The sequence below is a fragment of the Ochotona princeps genome, chromosome 8 (assembly GCF_030435755.1).
Source record: "Ochotona princeps isolate mOchPri1 chromosome 8, mOchPri1.hap1, whole genome shotgun sequence".
Lineage (NCBI taxonomy): Eukaryota > Metazoa > Chordata > Mammalia > Lagomorpha > Ochotonidae > Ochotona > Ochotona princeps.
The window spans coordinates 11,536,053-11,555,157 of record NC_080839.1 but is presented as its reverse complement, the minus strand read 5'-3'; the positions used below and the strand labels follow the sequence as shown (position 1 = coordinate 11,555,157).

Here is a 19,105-nt window from a genome sequence, read left to right as displayed (position 1 = left end):
CAAAACATTTGGAAAAAGTGAATTTAAAGTTAGCATGCATTTTCTTTTCTTTTTTTTATAATCTATTTTATTGAGTTGTTGTTGACAATCTTTACATAGTTAATTACAGTTAAAGAAAGAAAAAGAAAAAAAAAGGTTCAGGGGGATAGGGAAGTGGGTAATACCATTATGTCCATATTGTTTCCATCTTGTATCTGAGGTAAAGGGGGATATTGAGGGAGAAGCCCTACCCGGTTTCCCGCCCACCCAGAGGCCCGGATGTGGGGCATGCTCTGAGATATGTGCTCGAGTGGTGTTAATAGTTCTCCAGTTATGAATCGCTGCGAGTTTCGCTCGATGAGGTCGTCCACTGATTGATATGGTCCAATATAAAGTCTCCGTTTGCCCCATTTTTCGCTGCCAACATATAGCTGAGATGAATGATTGATCTGCTCTGTCTTCTGTCTTTTCTTGATCAGAGTTCTGAGTCCAGCAGTTCGATTGGGGAGATCTCCAAAGAAACTTTGAGGTATTCCCAGACTAGCCTCCTGCATGTTCTAGCAAGCACAGGGCCCGGCACAGTCCATCACCCCAATCAGCTGGTGGTTGCAATTGCTGGGTTGGTTCTGCTTTCAGTCCTGAGTCGCACTGGAACCAATGGGCGTTGCAGTCCAGTCTGGTTCTGCCCAGCACGTACTCAGCCCTCACACTAACCAGTGGGAGCTGCAGCCTAGTTGGGGCGACCCACGATAACCCACACCAGGCCTGCCCCCTACCCTGGTTTGCCAGTATGTGTAGCAGAAGACCAGTCTGTCCCCCATCCCATTTGGATCTGGCACTTGTCAATGGGTATTAAAGCTTAGTTCTATCTAACCAACTCAACCATCCAGCCCTCACGGGTGTTGTTGAGTGCCTCTCTATCTAGCCATCCCAGCCCCCATCCTAGTTTTCATGCCCTCCCACGGGACTAGTGACCCGAGAAGGGGGAACCCACTTTTTCCCTCCCAGGTCTCTCTGTCCCGGTTTATGCACTCTTTAGGTGGTTCTGTGATTTGACTTGACAGAATTAGTCCCCAGTGCCAGCTTCTGCGGCTATGCCCAAACATCCCTCACCCACTCTAATTTATGCTTGCACCAGCAGGAATAATCAGCCCAGCCTGGCTTTTCCCTGATCTAGTCCACATGCAGCGCACAGGTGTTGTAGCCTTGCATAGTCTAGTCTGTCTCTATCCCAGCCCACGCTCTCCGGTGGGAGTAGCTGTCCGGCGAGGGAACCAGCCCCTTAATCCCCCCGCCAGTTCTGCCCCTCCCTTCCTTCCTGGATCTCACGTGTGCTGGTTGGGTGCTGCATTCATATCCAGTACAGGCAACCACGCCCTGGCATTCCATAATGTGTACTGGTTTTGTCGCGACCAAACCTGGCTCATCCCACACTCTGATCTGGTGATCGGATTTGCCAGTGGGTGATATGGACTGATTCAGCCTGGTCTGCTCCTGACCCATGCTGAATGTGTGCCAGTGGGAAACTTTCCATGGCCTATTCTGGACTGTTTCCTATCATGCTTCTTGCGCTTACCTGCAGGGACTGTGTCCTGCCAGAGGAGTTGCCCAGGCTCCTCCATCAGAACCCCTCCCAATGGCAGGTTTTGCGCATGCCAGGGGGTCCTTGAGCCAACCCAACTCAGTTCACCTCCTGTCCTAGCAGGAACAGTGGCTTTTCCTGGCTGTCTTTCACCCCATTCTGGTTCTTGTTGTTGGGTGTTTCAGCCCGGCCATGGCTCGTCCATACCCACATACAGCTCACGCATGGCTCAGTAGGGGGTTGAGACCCAGCCTAGTCAGTCCCACATCTACCCTCTGGTTCTCCATGACACCAGATGGTGTTGGGGTCTGAACTGGCCTGGTGCATCCAATCCCAGCCCACACTAGTGCCTCGGGTGACTGCGACTGTTTCCTAGATAGAACGCAGCTCCAATTCTAGCACATACGCCCCTTGGTGGGAACCTCAACCTAGTTAGGGTGTCCTGTTACCTCCCCGACTGGGCTTGTTCCTAGCTGTAAATCATGCACCTGCCCGTGGTTGCTCTGAGGACCAGTAGGTGCAAGAGCCTAGCTCGGTATGACCTGTGTTCCATGCTGGTTTCTAGTTTTGCTTGTAAACAAAGGTTTGCTCAGTCCTGCCCAGTACATTATGTTCCATTACCATTTTACACATTTTGGAGCTATTATGCCCTGCTTGTCCGACCCCCAGATCTGGACAGCATGTTCACCAGCGAGAGCTATGACTCGCCAGGGGAGCTTCCCAAGTACCTCCACTTGATCCACTCCCAAACCCAGTTTACATACATGCCATTGGTTTTTAGGCCAGTGCCCGGTGTACTCTGGCCTCCCATTTGGCCTTGTATGAGCTGGTGAATGTTGCAGCCCGGCCCACTCCACAGCCTATTCAGGATGCACATTTGGGTGCTGCTGCCTTGCCCAGTCCAGTCTATGGCGGATCCCTTTACCTGTGATTGATGGCAGGCTACTTGGTCACACCTAGCTTAGTCCATAACCACCTAAAATTTAGGTTTACCAGTGGGGCCAAACTTTCTACAGGGTGTGGCCCACACATCCTGCACAGAGTCCACCCCAGGATAAGGTTCTAGAGTGCTAGTTAAAATTATGGACCTGCCTAATGTGACCAGTCTCCTGAACCAACATCATGTCAGGCAAAAAATATCCTGCTAGACAATCTGGGGCTTATCTTTTGCATTATAGGTGTTCAAAGCTCAGCATTATTGAGTGATTAGAAGGTCTCCAAAAGAAGAGTTACTGGTGTTGGGAATCTTTAGGATTTACTCAGAACCCAGAAACAGTGGGGTCACCCTAGAGCTATCTAAGCAGCAATTCAGACATCCATTACCCCAGAGCTTCCCAGCCGGGCGGCCAGCAGGCAAAACCTGGCACCACATGGTGCACTGGCCGCCCTGGGTGAGGCCGAGGACTCGTTCACTACCTTGCGGCAGTGTCCTTGGCGTGAGGCCCCAGCATTGGGTCCGACCCGGCAGGGGCACCCCCCACAGCTGCCACACTGTGAGGAGCGGCAGTTGCCCCCGAATCCCAAGGCCCGAACCCCTCCCAAACTCACCTAGCTGCCAGATATTAGCAGCTGAGTGGAGCTAGGGAGCTTTTTTTTTTTTTGGTTAAAGATTTTATTTTTATTGGAAAAGCAGAGAGGCAGGAGAGGCAGACAGGAAGATCCTCCATCCACTGGTTCATTCCCCAAGTGCCTGCAATAGCTGGAGCTGAGCTGATCCGAAGCTGGGAACCAGGATCCTCCTCCGAGTTTTCTACATGGGTGTAGGGTCCCAAGGCCTTGGGTTGTCCTCTACTGCTTTCTTAGGCCACAAACAGGGAGCTGGATGGGAAGTGGAGCAGCCAGGATACTAAATGGCACCCATATGGGATCCCAGCATGTGCAAGGTAAGGATTTAGCCGCTGAGCCATTGTGCTGGGCCTGGTTAACTTTTTTTTTTAAAAGATTTATTCATTTTATTGGAAACACAGATATACACAGAGGAGGAGAGACAGAGAGGAAGATCTTCCGTCCGATGATTCACTCCCAAAGTGAGCCACAACGGGCCGGCACGCGCCAATCCGATGCCAGGAACCTAGAACCTCTTCCGGGTCTCCCAAGCAGGTGCAGGGTCCCAATGCATTGGGCCGTCCTCGACTGCTTTCCCAGGCCACAAGCAGGGAGCTGGATGGGAAGTGGAGCTGCTGGGATTAGAACCGGCGCCCATATGGGATCCCGGGGCGTTCAAGGCGAGGACTTTAGCTGCTAGGCCATGCCACTGGGCCCTGGTTAACTTTTTATATGACAAAACTGACCCAACTGTTTCTTAAGGGACATAATCAAGGAAGGCAAGTGTTGTGACATAGTGGGTTAAGTAGGTCTTTGAGGTTGGCATACCATTTGAGCAACAGACTGCTCTGTTTCTGATACAGCTCCCTGACAATGTACCTAGAAAAGCAACACAAGATAGCCCAAGTACTTAAACCCCTGCCACCCATGTGGAAGACCTGGAGAGTGTCCCAGGCTTCTGGCTTGAGCCTGGCCCAGCCCAGGAACACTTCAGGAGTGAACCAGTGGATAGAAAAACTCTCTCTCCCCTTCTCTGAAACACTGCCTTTCAAATCAATCAGTCAATCAATCTCAAAACACCGAAACACCCTGTTCCCATGTTTCTAGCTGAACTGCAACAGCTCATGTCTCAAAGACTTCTACTGCTTCCACCCCCAAGCCTTGTGTCTGGACTAGAAGTCTTTGGCACAAACAGGAAACGAAAGATGACCCAAGATTAAATGGTGACCTCCAGGAAGTGGCCTTTACCCACTGCCCTGTGGGAACCCCGGACGGTGCAGGGGGTTGGGCAATTTTCCAGCAAGCATCCTGCAGCTTTCTGAACGCTCTAGGCAGGCACTGGCATCACCTCCATTGCACAGCGTGAGTATATCAGAGGGAAGGGGGGCTGGATTCCTTACTCCCGGGAAGCTGGGCAGCCACCTGGCCCCGTTTGGCAGGGCTGCTCTGATCCCAGGTCACCATTCCATGAGCCATCTCATCTGTCATTCACATCCTGCATGCCAGCCAGGTCTGCAGAAAGCCTGCTGTCGGCACAGACCTGCATGCCAAGGCAGCGCAGGAAGACGCCTTCCTTTTGCTCTCCTCCACTCCGTCCTTTGTGTCCCTGCTTCCTCCAGTTACACTATCGTTTTTCTTTTCCCTTCATTGTTTTATTCCCCCTTTTATCACCTCTTTAAGTTTTTGTTTGTTTTGTTTTTAAAGCTGGAAACAAGAGAGACAGAAAGAGGGACAAAAACAAATGAAATCTCCTGTTTGCTGGTTCACTCCTCAAATGGCCACAACTGTCTGGCCTGGGCTAAAGCTGAGAGCCTACAATCCTACAATCCTACATGGGTGTCAGGGAGCCAAATACTGGAACTACCACCCACTTCCTCCCAGGAAGTTGGAATCAAGGGCAGAGTTGGAACTTGAACTGAGGCGTTCTGACAGGGAAAGTCCTTAGTGGCCTCTTAATTGTGATACCATTGTGGGATCCCCTCAACTTTATTTTTAAAATATTATGTATGTATGTATTAAAGAAGCAGATGGACAGAGACAGAGGACAAAGAGAGCACGCGCAACTACTGGGTCACTCCTCAAATACCCAAAGCTGGTCTGGACAATGCTGAAGTCAGGAGGTGGGAACTCAATCCAGGGTCACAAATCCAACCTCTGAAGAAAGCTGTCACTATTACATCCCAGGGCCTGCCTGAAGCATGGAGTCAGGAGCAAGGGCTAGTTAACAACCTTGGGCATCCTGGTATAGGCCGTGGGCATCCTAACTGGCATCTTAACCAGGAGCCCAAGTGCCCCCTGCATCATCTCTTTGTTGCCTTCTCAATACATCAATGTGAAGTTTTACCAATGTCGATACACTCAGACTGAATGATCTCACATCACAGCTAGGAATATATTCTAACCCTCCAGATACATATTTATATCTACAACAGTGATCATAAAAGGGAAATCTGGAAATTACATGTTAAAAAAAAAGAAAACCAGTAAAATATTTATAGAGTATCAATGCATGGTAGCATTTTTGCAAAGATTTGTAATCCAGCATTACAAAATAAACAGGGAGACACACACACACACACACACACACACACACATACTTCCATCTGCTGGTTCACTGTTAAAGCTGTTATAACAGGGCAGGCCCAGTAGCCTACTGGCTAAAGTCCTAGCCTTGCATGCACCGAATTCCCATATGGGCACTGGTTGGTATCTGAGCTGCTCCACTTCCCATCCAGCTCCCTGCTTGCAGCCTGGGAAAGCAATCAAGGATGGCCCAAAACCTTGGGACCCTGGTGCCCAAAAGCAACTCTTAGCTCCTGGCTTTGGATCAGCTCAGCTCCGGCCACTGCAGTCATTTGGAGAGTGAATCAGTGGATGGAAAATCTATTTCTCTGTCTCTCCTTCTCTCTGTAAATCTGACTTTCAATAAAAAACAAGTGTTGTAACAGTGGGGGACTCAGGCTGAAGCCATGAGCCTGGAACTCCGTCTACATCTCCCACATGTGTGGCAGGGCCCAAAAACTTGAACTACCTTCTGCTGCTATCCCAGGCATGACAGTGGGAAGCTGGATGGGAAGCAGATGGGAAGCCATGAGTTGAACTGGTTTATGCAGGATACCAGTGTCACAGGCAGTGGCTTAACCCTTTGCACTACATTCCCAGCCTCAGCAGAAGTATTTCTCTTTTAGTACTACACTGTCTGATTGCAGTGCTTGGATTTGTTCAAATCTGACAAATTACTGCGTGAGATGCCTGTTTCCGGAATGCCTGTTTCCAGACATGGCTTCTATACTTGTGAACCAGCTTCTGCTAATGTGTGGCTGTGGAAGCAGGAAGTGATGGCTCATGCTCATGCTAAGTCCCTGCCAACCATTTAGGAGATCCAGATATAGTTCAAGGATTATAACTTCAGCCTGGCCCAGTTCTGCCTGTTGGGGCATTTGGAGTGTGAACAAATAGATGGAAGGTCTCTTTCCATCTGTCTCTGTCTTTCAAATAAAATGAAAATAAATAAATTACTATTTTTTAGGCGTAACAATGACATTAAAGTTTCACCTAAAAACAGAGTCCTACCCTTTAGAGACAAACTGAATGACTTACAGACTGGATTTATTAGCTTATAATTATAAGTATTAGATATTAATATGGTAAATCTTTTTAAAAAACATTAGCATATCCAGTGGGTATGCGATAATATTAATGAATTTACTCCTGAAAAGAGGAAGAAGTAGGCAGCTTCTCCTGTAACTGGGGACAGACCCTTCTGTGTTGAGATCACACAGACTGGGGAGTGCAATGCCTCCAACAAACACAGCACTCCTCTTATCCCTGGGCTATATGACTTAACACCTTCAGTAACACCTACAACTATGGAGTGAAATGTGCCAAATCCTAAAATTCCTTTTTTTTTTCAAAGGTTTATTTATTTTTATTGCAAGTCAGATATATAGACAAGAGGAGAGACAGAGAGAAAGATCTTACTCCCCAAGTGACCACAATGGCCAGTACTGCACCGATTCGAAGGGCCAGGAGCTCTTCCTCCAGGTCTCCCATGCAGGTGCAGGGTCCCAAGGCTTTGGGCTGTCCTCGACTGCTTTCCCAGGCCACAGGCAGGGAGCTGGATGGGAAGCAGGGCAGCCAGGATTAGAATCGGCGACCATATGGGATCCCTGGCACTTTGAAGGCGAGGACTTTAGCCACTAGGCCACCATGCTGAGCCCTCAATTCCTTTTTCATCTTACCTAAGTACTTACCATGCATTCTATCTATAATTTTGCTACTCTGAGTCATGACAGTAAGACTAACATTAAATTATATTTCCTTTTTCACAATGTCATAGGTTGGAGGTTCATTCTTCCATAGATTTCAGCAATCATGATATGCAAATTTTTCTTATTTTAAAAAATATTTAAATATTTATTTGAAATTCAGAGTTACAGTGATATGCAAAGTGAGAGGGAGAGAGATACCCCTTATGTGCTAATTCAGTCCCCCATATATCCGCAATGGTCAGGGCTGAGCCAGGCAGACATCAGGAGTTTCATTTTGGTCTCCTACATGACTTACCCAGGCCCAAGTACTTTGGCCACCTTCTGCTGCTTTTAGTAGGCAATTAGCAGGGAATTGGATTGAAGTAGAGCAGCTAAGATGAGAATGCCAGCACTGCAGGTGACAGCTTTACCCCCAGGCCACAATGGGGCTCATGTCTTTTCTTTCTTTTTTTTTTTTTAAAGATTTATTTATTTTTTATTACAAAGTCAGATATACAGAGAGGAAGAGAGACAGAGAGGAAGATCTTCCATCCGATGATTCACTCCCCAAGTGAGTGCAACGGCCGATGCACGCTGATCTGAAGCCGGGAACCAGGAACCTCTTCCGGGTCTCCCACGCAGGTGCAGGGTCCCAATGCATTGGGCCGTCCTCAACTGCTTTCCCAGGCCACAAGCAGGGAGCTGGTTGGGAAGTGGAGCTACCGGGATTAGAACTGGCGCCCATATGGGATCCTGGGGCGCATTCAAGGCGAGGATTTTAGCCGCTAGGCCACACCGCCAGGCCCATCATGTCTTTTCTTATTCAATCGAGAACTTTCACCTTTTCACTTAAAGGAAGTATTTTATAATTTTCCTTTGATACATCCAAATTGTCAATATCAAAACTCTTGTGCTCTGGGTTTGCTATAAAGCAAAATGAGGGTGACTAGGACAAAGGCACAGCAATACTATGACAGTTGATCTGAGAACCCAGAGGAAGCAATGGGCACAGTGTGAGTGCAGTGGACAACAGGAGGATTTATGTCTGGGGTAGGATGGGAAAGGCGGCAAAAGATTCCGTCATACTACTCAGAATGGCATGCAATTGAAAACTTATGAACTGTTTCATTCTAGAACTATCCATTTAGTATTTCTGGACTGTGAGTATTTTTACTGTGGGTAACTGAAACTGCAGAAAAGTATGAAACCACAAATAAGGGGGAACTACCACAGAGGAAAGTGACCATCACATGCTCTGGATGACCCAGAAAGTGGCCCCCTGTGCTGATGAAGACAGAACCCCAAGGCCATTCAGGATGAGTCTGACTCAGGCTTGATCCAGGAAACCGCAGGGTGGGGGAGAAAAAGAGCAATATGCACCCATAAATGCAGGGCTAAGTATTTGCTATAACGTCAGATTTTTAAAGTATATGCACTGAAATTAGTAAATTGTTACAGACACATGTGACTATGCTACCCATTTCCTGAAAAGTTGACATATGCAGATTGGTCACAATACCACTTTAGATTTCCTTATTTAGGCTGACCTTTAACACATTTTTTTTGTTGGAGGTGGTAGGCATTGTGTAGTAGTTAAACCACTACTTGGGACACGCACATCCCAAATCCAGTTTGAGTCCTGTTTCAGCTTCTGATCCAGCTTCCTGCTAAGGCACACCTTGGGAGGGCAGTATGTGATAGTTCAAGTACTTGGGATCCCTATAACCCATGCGGGAGACCTGAACTGAATTCCAGGCTCCTGGCTTTGGCTATTGTGCGCATTTGGGGAGTGAAACAACAGATGGAAGACCTTTGTCATTCTGCTTTTCAAATAATTTTAAGAAATTATTTGAAAGGGAGAGTGACAAGGAGAGGAACAGATGACACAGATCTTTATTCTGTTGGTTCACTATCCAAATATCCATAGCAGCCAGGGCCAAGAGCCAGAAACCCCATCCAGATCACCATGTGGGTGGCAGGAACTAACTACCTGAGCCATTACCTGCTGCCTTCCAGCGTATGCACTGGCAGGAAGTTGGAACAGAAGCTCCAACCAGATACGGGATGTGACTGGCCCAACCACTACATGACAATGTCCACGCCTGGGTTGGATTTTACCCCTGGAATCCCCCAAAGAAGGGGGGTGCTAACTACAATGCTCACCTCTCCCAACCTTACACATGCTTACCTGAGGAAGAGTCCTTCCAGGTGGTTGTGTGGTTCCATTTTTGAGGTGCCCAAGGCACATGGCAGAGGGTGATGCCCGGACAGGAACACTTTCTCTCCTGGATGCACTGATGGGATGACCTGCACTGACACGGAGAACTTCTCCACCAGCATCCTGGCAAAGCAAAGGGTAGGAGAGTAGGGATCAGAAGAGCACCTTCCCAAGGAAGGCTAGGGGTGGCTTAGACACTCCTGCTCTGTGGTCTCACTTGCAGGCCAGGGATGGGGCAGAGAGTGGCAACTGCTTATGGAGGAAGACCCTAACAGATATAGGCTAAGAAGCGCCCACTCTGCCACTCTGTCAGTGTGTCTAATGCCTCCTTCAAGGCAATAGCTGAGGGCCAGAAGATGTGGGTTCTGTTCAGGTCCCACCCACTGACTCTGCTCTGGTCACACTTTTCTGCAAATCTGTGATGGAAGATACTGAAGGCTGAGTCAAGTACAGGCCACCGAAGAATAGCAAACAAATTCCTTCAATGCCCCTAGCCAGCAACTGACCACAAGAGTGGCTCATATGCTGCTTTGATAGGTAGAGGAGAGAAGTGCTAGAAGCAGTCAGGGTCACAGAAGGCATCCTGGGAGAGGCTAGTAGGCAATGGCCTCGGGGGCAGCATGGGCAGAAGTGTGAGGCAGCAGCAGGGCTCTGCTGTGAGTGCAGGGGCCTGGATGCTCCTCTGGATCAGCAGGCCTCAGGTTCCAGTGCCCATGAGGTCACGCAGGGGGCCTGCTGAGATTCAGGTCCTTGTAACCTGCCTTATCCAAGGTCAGATGAAGCAGCTCTGAACCAGGCCGATGGACTGGGGAGGAACAAGGAGCTACTTCTGAGACGGAACCATTGGGAGTAAATGGTCCCACTGATGTGGGCATGGATTAAAGGAAGGCAGGTGAGATGGTTTCTGAGAATGAGCTAAATCCCTGCATCCTTGCATGATAAAGGACTGGCAGGGACAGCTGACCACAACTCCTGAGTGGGGAAAATTGGCACAAGTTGCACAATGTGTGTGTACGTGCATGTGTGTACCTAAGCAGGAATCCCCGTATCCACAGAATGTGTTCTGAGCGGCTTCCCTCCAGAGGATACCCAAAACCACAGATTCTACCAAACCTTATCATTTAATGTTGTTTCCACTTTATTCAAGCACTTATGTACTGTTGTCATGACTTTTGCAGTTTGGTTTTTTTTTTCAAAGGTTTATTTGTTTTTATTGCAAGTCAGATATATAGACAAGAGGAGAGACAGAGAGGAAGATCTTCCGTCCAATGATTTACTCCCCAAGTGACCACAATGGCCAGTGCTGTGCCAATCCGAAGCCGGGAACCAGGAGCTCTTCCTCCAGGTCTCCCATGCAGGTGCAGGGTCCCAAGGCTCTGGGCCGTCCTCGACTGCTTTCCCAGGCCACAAGCAGGGAGCTGGATGGGAAGTGGAGCTGCCAGGATTAGAACCGGCGCCCATATGGGATCCCGGGGCTTTCAAGGTGAGGACTTTAGCCGCTAGGCCACGCCGCCGGGCCCAGTGGTCACCGGTTCTAATCACAGCAGCCCCACTTCCCATCCAGCTCCCTGCTTGTGGCCTGGGAAAGCAGTTGAGGACGGCCCAAAGCTTTGGGACACTGCACCCATGTGGGAGACCTGGAAGAGGCTCCTGGTTCCTGGCATCGGATCGGCGCGCATCGGCCCGTTGCGGCTCACTTGGGGAGTGAAACATCGGATGGAAGATCTTCCTCTCTGTCTCTCCTCCTCTCTGTATATCTGGCTGTAATAAAATGAATAAATCTTTAAAAAAAAAAAAAAAAAAAAAAGAACCGGTGACCATATGGGATCCTGGCGCATTCAAGGTAAGGACTTCAGCTGCTAGGCCACCATGTCAGGCCCTACTTCTGCAGTTTGAACTAGCAGTAAAGCTAGCATGAATCTCTCTTTCCCCACCCCACAATTTCACAGATATATCTGCTGTTTGTAATCACAGTGCACAGTATTTTTCTTTCTCTTAGAGGAAGCACTTTCACGCTTCCATTCAGCATCAAGAACCCTGCCTGTGGGGAGACTGTTAAGTAAAATAAGGTTTACTTTATTTAACACAAGCATGGTGAGATATGACAATTAATTTGCCACACAAATGGATGGTCCATGTCCTGGGTGGGATGGAGGCCGCAAGGAAGAGTTCATCATGCGACTCTGCAGGGTATTACCCATCTTAAAAAGTGAAAATTGCTCATTTCTGGATTTCCCATCATATACTCAAACAGGGTTTGCTGTGTCTAAGTGAAGCCACAGAAAGCAAAACCACAAATAAGGAGGAGTGCTGTTTACATAGACATGCACCCAAACATGAGACACGTGTGACCCTCTGCACACACAGGATACACCCAACTAGCATGGAAGACAGTTTTAAAAGAAACAATTAGGGAGGGGAGAGGAAGAGGAGACATTTCCCATCTACTTCAAATGACTCTTCCATTTGATGTTGTAGCAACAGGACACACTTAATAATGACAATACTGTAAGCACTGTGGCCTCCTGTCTCACCAGGGGTCAGCCCCTATCTCCATACCAATGTCCCCAGCAGGCCCACTGCTTGGGATGGCCAGTCCAGAGCAGCAGCCTGGTCTTTATCACCTCTGGGCCACAACCAGCACAGTCTGGGTCCAGTGGTCCAGGCAGGCTGGTCAGGTGAAATCTGCCTAGCTGGCTGGCCAAGTGACTTAGGATGAGACCCCACCCACAGCACAAGGCCATCCTGAGGACGAAATGGCACCATGAATGGGAAAAGTGATGGAAATCCAGGAAGATTCTGATTCTGCAGGCTTTTAGAAGCAGTCTCAGCAAACTACCCCACAAATGGTAAAATAATTTTGTGTTGTTCACATCTTTGCTGTTAGAGGTTTGATTTTTATACTGCTTTCACAGTTAGAGAAAACAAACTGGGCTATTATTAAATATCTGTAAGAACCAGACTCAGTTGTAAAGGCATTCTATCCTTTTCCCTAGAACCATGGCTCAAAGAAACTTTTGTGATATTAATGATAATGTATGTGCATTATTATGAGTTCTGAGATGACTCGCACAAGTCTAATTGAAGATTTCCTGTGCAGCCCAGAACTGAGCATAAAGCATGATGTTGTCATTTAAGCATCCGCTTCCCCTACCACAACCCCTGGTCTGAGCACACATCGTACAGTTTTTTCACTTTAAGAAACAGAGAATTAAGATGGCATCCATTTGAGATGCAAGCCAGTTCTCAGAGCACAGGCAGACACTGTGCTCTGGATGACCACTAGTCATGGGAATCATAGGCCGCCCTGTCTGCAAGAGGATGGCTATCCGCCACCCTCAGCCTCACCCCTTCCTGACCCATACCCCTTCCCTGCCTCTTCCTCTCTTCCCCAGCCCCATTCAGGGATGGAAGAGGCTGTTGCCTTGGTACATCAGTGAGTTACATGTGTATATATATACATACACACACACACACATATATATTTTTTAAAGCAGAAGGTTGAATGGTTTTATCAAAATGATCCCACATCAAAATCACTACCTCAAAGTGGCTGCTATCAAAAAGGCTTTCTCAAAGCACCTTTGGAAAAATATCACGTGCCCAGAAAATGATGAGTGATTTCATTTGGCTGCACAGACAACTCCCTTTGTGTGAGGAATTCTGAAATTCCCAAGCCCTGGCATCCAAAATCCTGGAGGCTCACGGTAGAAAGAAAAAGAACGGGAAATGTTATTCTTGCTCAGGGATTTGTAAAAGGCTTGAAGAGGTTTCATTCCAAGACTATCTAGCCAGCAAGTGAGGGGCCCAGAAACTAAAGGCAGGCATCCCAGCTAAGAGGAGGCTGCTTTCCCACAAGATGGTCTAAGACACTCCAGTTGGGGGAGGCCCTCTGGCCCTCAGCATTCTCATTAAATTCAGCATTCATGCTTCACCACATCCGGCAAGTTGCTTCCTGCTACCTCACACAGGGACCACCAGTACCTGTTCTCCTGGGATCTGACCTGTGACTTTGTGGTAACTTTCCCCTAGGCTCTGAGGAGTGTGGGAGGAGCCCCTGACCAGGGTGGCAACTTGAACATGCATACGTCCCCAGACTCCCACAGCCAGGACTAGGACCAGTCAGGAGGCAGGGATTGCCTTTGGCTGGGCCAGATTGACCATAGCTTGCGGGCTGGCTCCTGCCCATTACCGTCAGTGTCTGTAAACAAAGTGTTGTGGCTCACGCTGACATGTCAACCGTGGGGGCTTCATGTCACCACAGCAGAGCTGAGTCACTACCACAGACAATGCCCAGCCCTCACAGCCTAAAATATTTACTCTTACAAACTCAACAGGAAAAGTCTGCTGACCATCGTAAACATATGCCTATCAGAAAAACAAGTGAAAAAAGGCCAATGGCTAGCCATTGCTCATGGGCATCTCTGGACAACTCTAACAAGCATGAACTATCTAAAGCCATTTGGAGACCCTACAGGCATGGGCCCTGGAGGAAGGCTGGCACTGTCACTTCCTAAGTCAGCACTTAGGAAACCCACCTTGATGCTAACACAGAGGACATGTCAATGCTTCACCCACCCCAGCCTGAACTAAATACAACAAACCTTCGAAAAGTACAGAGGCCGACCTTACTGCACAAACGTTAAGCTGCCACATGCAATGTCACAGAGTGCTGGCTTGAGTGCTGCTGCTCTTTCTTTTTTTTTTTCTTTTTAAAGATTTATTTATTTTTATTGCAAAGTCAGATATATACAGAGAGGAGGAGAGTCAGAGAGCAATATCTTCCGTCTGATGATTCATTCCCCAAATGACCACAACGGCCAGTGCTACACCGATCCAAAGCCAGGAGCCAGGAACTTCCTCCAGGTCTCCCATGCAGGTGCAGGATCCCAAGGTGTTGGGCCGTCCTTGACTGCTTCCCCAGGTCACAAGCAAGGAGCTGGATGGGAAGCAGGAGCTGTTGAGATTAGAACCGGCGACCATATGGGATCCTGGTATGCTCAAGGTGAGGACTTAAGCTGCTAGGACAATGTGCCAGGCCCTGCTGCTCTGCTTTCAATCCAACTCCCTGTTGATGTACCTGGGCAGGCAGCAGAAGACAGCGCAAGTACTTGGGTCCCTGCTACTCACATGAGAGACTCAGCTTTGCAGACCTGGCTTCTAGGTTTAGCCTGGTCCAGCACTGGCTGTTGTAGGCTTTTGGAGAGGTAACCAGCAGATGGAAGACCTTTCCTTTTTCTGTTTCTCTTTATCCCTTTCTGTTGCTCTTGTTATTAAGTACATACATATATACTTCTGTAAAAGTTCATGTCCAGGTTGTTGTACCCAGATTTTGAGATCCTCAGAAATCATCAGGAGTCTGCAGTCGATGCAAACGAGTAAGGGTGGTTTATTCAGACTAGCCTAGGCTCCCAGTCATCACCCCACATCACTCCAGTCCAGCGGGATTGGGGGAGAGGGCACAGCAGCAGCAGAAGCAGCAGAAGGCGGCGCAGAAGAAGGCAGAAGGGCTGTTATATATTTCAGGCCAATTCCACACAATTATACAGTCATGACTGGTCAGCTTAACTGTTAACTTTTTTTTTTTTTAAAGATTTTATTATTATTGGAAAGCCGGATATACAGAGAGGAGGAGAGACAGAGAGGAAGATCTTCCATCCGATGTTTCACTCCCCAAGTGAGCCGCAACGGGCTGGCACGCGCCAATCTGATGCCGGGACCAGGAACCTCTTCCGGGTCTCCCACGCGGGTGCAGGGTCCCAAAGCTTTGGGTCGTCCTCGACTGCTTTCCCAGGCCACAAGCAGGGAGCTGGATGGGAAGTGGAGCTGCCGGGATTAGAACCGGCACCCATATGGGATCCCGGGGCTTTCAAGGCGAGGACTTTAGCCGCTAGGCCACGCCGCCGGGCCCAACTGTTAACTTTTAAAAACAGCAAGTTGGCAGGCTTCTGTTGGTGTGTTTGAAGCAAGCAACTTTCAAATAGTCGGTGGGCTACAGATTAGTGAGCAAGTCTTATCTAACACCAGGGGCCTCCCTCCTGAGGAGTGCTCTGCCTATGTGACCTGTCTGGTATCACGTAGACTCTCAGGCCTGGAATTCACACAGCTCCTCAGCCAAGCAAGCAAGACAGAAACCACAAAAGCAGAAAACACTGAGGTTCCTCAGGGTCGTCCCATTTCCCATTTAGCTCCCTGCTAATGGCCTGATAAAGCAGTAGAGTACGGCCCCAAAGCCTTAGGAAGCTGTACCCACGTGGGAGACCTAGATGAGGTCCTGCCTCCTGGCTATGGATCGACTCAGCCTCGGCCTATGCGGCCACATGGGAAGTGAACCAGAGGATGGAAAATCTTTATATCTCTCCACTCTGTAAATATGACTTTCCAATAAAAATAAATAAATCTTTCAAAAAATATAAAGATCTTCTGTCTGCTGGTTCACCCTTCAAGTGGCCGCAGTAGCCAAAGTTGAGCTGACCTGAAGCCAGCAGCCAGGAGCCCTCCTCTGGGTCTCCCACTTGGGTGCAGGATCGCAGGGTACTGGGCAGTCCTCAACTGCTTTCCCAGGCCATAGGCAACAAGCTGGATGGTAAGTGCAGCAACTGGGATACAAACCCGCACCTATATGGGATAGCAGGGCATGCAAGGTGAGGACTTTAGCTACTAGGCTACTGCGCCGGTCCCCACTCAGATCTTAATCTCTGTCTTCTCTCTGTATATCTGCCTTTCCAATATAAATAAACAAATATATCTTTTTTTTAAAGTTCATGAACTTTCACCTTGTGCATAACATTCTGAAACCCAAATATGTGTGGGGTCTTCAAGTTCACAGAAAATACATATTATGAAAAAATAAAGTATGAATATCCAATTATTTTGTGCCAAAACAAACTTATGTTTTAATTCAATGTTTTTTGTTTGTTTGTTTGTTTAAACATTTATTTATTTTTCTTACAAAGTCAGATATACAGAGAGGAGGAGAGACAGAGAGGAAGATCTTCCGTCTGATGATTCACTCTCCAAGTGACCGCAATGGCCGGTGCTGCGCCGCCCTGAAGCCGGGAACCTAGAACCTCTTCCGTGTCTCCCACATGGGTGCAGGGTCCCAAATCTTCGGACGGTCCTTGACTGCTTTCCCAGGCCACAGCAGGGAGCTGGATGGGAAGTGGAGCTGCCGGGATTAGAACCGGCGCCTATATGGGATCCCGGAGCGTTCAAGGTGAGGACTTTAGCTGCTAGGCCATGCCGCCGGGCCCAATTCAATGTTTTAATTCAATTTTTATGAATGCCGATCACAAACTTAGGCTTAGAAAGCAGGGCCTGGATAGAAGACCAGAGAATGTGGCTGAGGCCAGCTCACCTCCTGTACCCCATATGACTCCTGGACACATGGTTCCTGAAGTTCAACTTCCTCCTCTACATCAGTTATGTCATACTCGGTGCATTTCTTTTTTTTTTTTTTAAAGATTTATTCAGTTTATTACAAAGTCAGATATACAGAGAGGAAGAGAGACAGAGAGGAAGATCTTCCATCCGATGATTCACTCCCAAAGTGAGCCGCAACGGCCGGTGCGCGCCAATCGATGCCGGGAACCTGGAACCTCTTCTGGGTCTCCCACGTGGGTGCAGGGTCCCAATGCATTGGGCCGTCCTCGACTGCTTTCCCAGGCCACAAGCAGGGAGCTGGATGGGAAGTGGAGCTGCCAGGATTAGAACCGGCGCCCATATGGGATCCCGGGGTGTTCAAGGCAAGGACTTTAGCCGCTAGGCCATGCCGCCGGGCCCAACTCGGGGCATTTCTATAGGCATACAAACATGCAAATACTTCCTCTATGAAAGTAGGCAAGAGTCATAGAAAAGAGGAAGCAGCTGCCATTGGCTTAAGTTCTAGCCTTGCATGCACCCACATCCCATACTGGCATCAGTTTGTGTCCCAGATGCTCCACTTCCAATCCTTCTCCCTCCCTGTTGCCTGGTAAAGCAGTTGAGGATGACCAAAAGCCTTGGGACCCTCCATCAGTGTACAACACCCAGATTAGGCCAGGCCATCATGACCACTTGGGAAATGAACCAGAGGAAGGAAGATATTTTTCTTTCTCTCTGCAGATAAGCCTTTCTGTTAAAAAATATAATAAATCTTTAAAGAAAAAAAAAAGAAATGAGAGAAGAAAAACAGAATAAGAAAAGAAAAAAAAATAAAACAAGCAGCCGATATGTCCTAACCCCACTTTTGTCTTCAGGTACTGTCCATTCATTTTTCTCTTCTATCTTCTCCCCCATTCTTTCATGAACCTATTCCCAGCAGCCCTTCAGAGCTGCATTTGTCAAGGTCACCATTATTTCTACTTTCCTTTTCTTTCTTTCTTTCTTTTTTTAATTTAAAAGAAAGTGGGTGGAGTGGCTAGGTTTTGATTTGCTAGTTCACTTTTCAAACAGTGGTGTGGGGAGGGTGTGCCTAAAGCCAGGAGCTGAGAACTCAATTCAAGTCTCCCATGTGGATGGCAGTAACCCAATTACTTGACCCATGATCAATCCCGGCAGGATCTGCAGTCTCATGAAACTGGTGTGAGGAGCTAGAGCCAGGAATCATCTGGGTACTCTGGTGTGTGGGCAAGTGTCATGGCTGCTAGGCTAACTTCCTGCTCTGATATGTTTTTTTTTTTTTCCTGACATGCTAGCAGTCCAATGTTCTATTATCACCTTACCAAAACTGCAGAGCAGATCCCAATTCTGAAATTCCCTAAATCAACCCTTTTGTCTTTCTGCCTCTCAAGATTTATTTCACGTATTTGAAAAGTAAGTGACATATTGGAGAGAGGGAAGGAAAGTGAGAGTGAGTGAGAGAGAGAGAAAAGAGTTGAGAGGTCTCAACTGCCCATTCTCTGGCTCACTTCCCAAATGACCACAAAAACTGGGGCTAGCCCAGTTCAAAGTCAAGAGCCTGAAACTCAGCTGGGGTCTCCCATATGGGTTTAGGGCCCCAACCACTTGGGCCATTTGCCTCTGCTTTCCCAGATGCAACAGCAGGAAGCTGGATGAGAAGCAGAGCAGGTGGGACTGGAACCACAACTCCAATATGGGACATCAGCATCGTCAGTGACAGTTAGCCTGCTCATCATAATGCCCATTCCCCAAATGACTCATTCTCTCTAATTTTTAAAAAAGATTTATTTATTGATGTGAAAGGCAGAGTTACAAAGAAAAGGGAGGGAGGGAAAGATCTTCCATCCATTGGTTCACTCCTCCAAGTGGTTGTAACAGCCAGAACTGGGCTGGTCAGAAGCTGGGAACCAGGGCTTCTTCCTGGTCTTCCTTGGGTGCAGGGACCCAAGGACTTGGGCCATTTTCCACTGTTTTTCTAGAAGCATTAGCAGCGAGCTGGATTAGAAGTGAAGCACCTGGGACTTGGACCAGCCCCCATATAGGATGCTGGCATTGCAGGCAGAGGTTTCACCCACAATCCCACAGTGCCAGCCTCAGTCTCCCCTAGTTTAATTAAAGACAACTGAAACCTTCTAGTTGTTCAGCTCCAAA

The 19,105-nt window shown here is 48.2% G+C and overlaps 1 protein-coding gene across 1 annotated transcript in view; it reads right to left on the bottom strand.

The window, feature by feature from the left end:
- FAM178B (family with sequence similarity 178 member B) overlaps positions 1 to 19,105 on the bottom strand; it is a 137,048-nt gene that overhangs the window by 88,985 nt on the left and 28,958 nt on the right. The window contains exon 5 of the mRNA XM_058667570.1: positions 9,545 to 9,697. Within this exon, the coding sequence (XP_058523553.1) occupies positions 9,545 to 9,697 (153 nt within the window). The remainder of the gene's footprint in view (positions 1 to 9,544; positions 9,698 to 19,105) is intronic.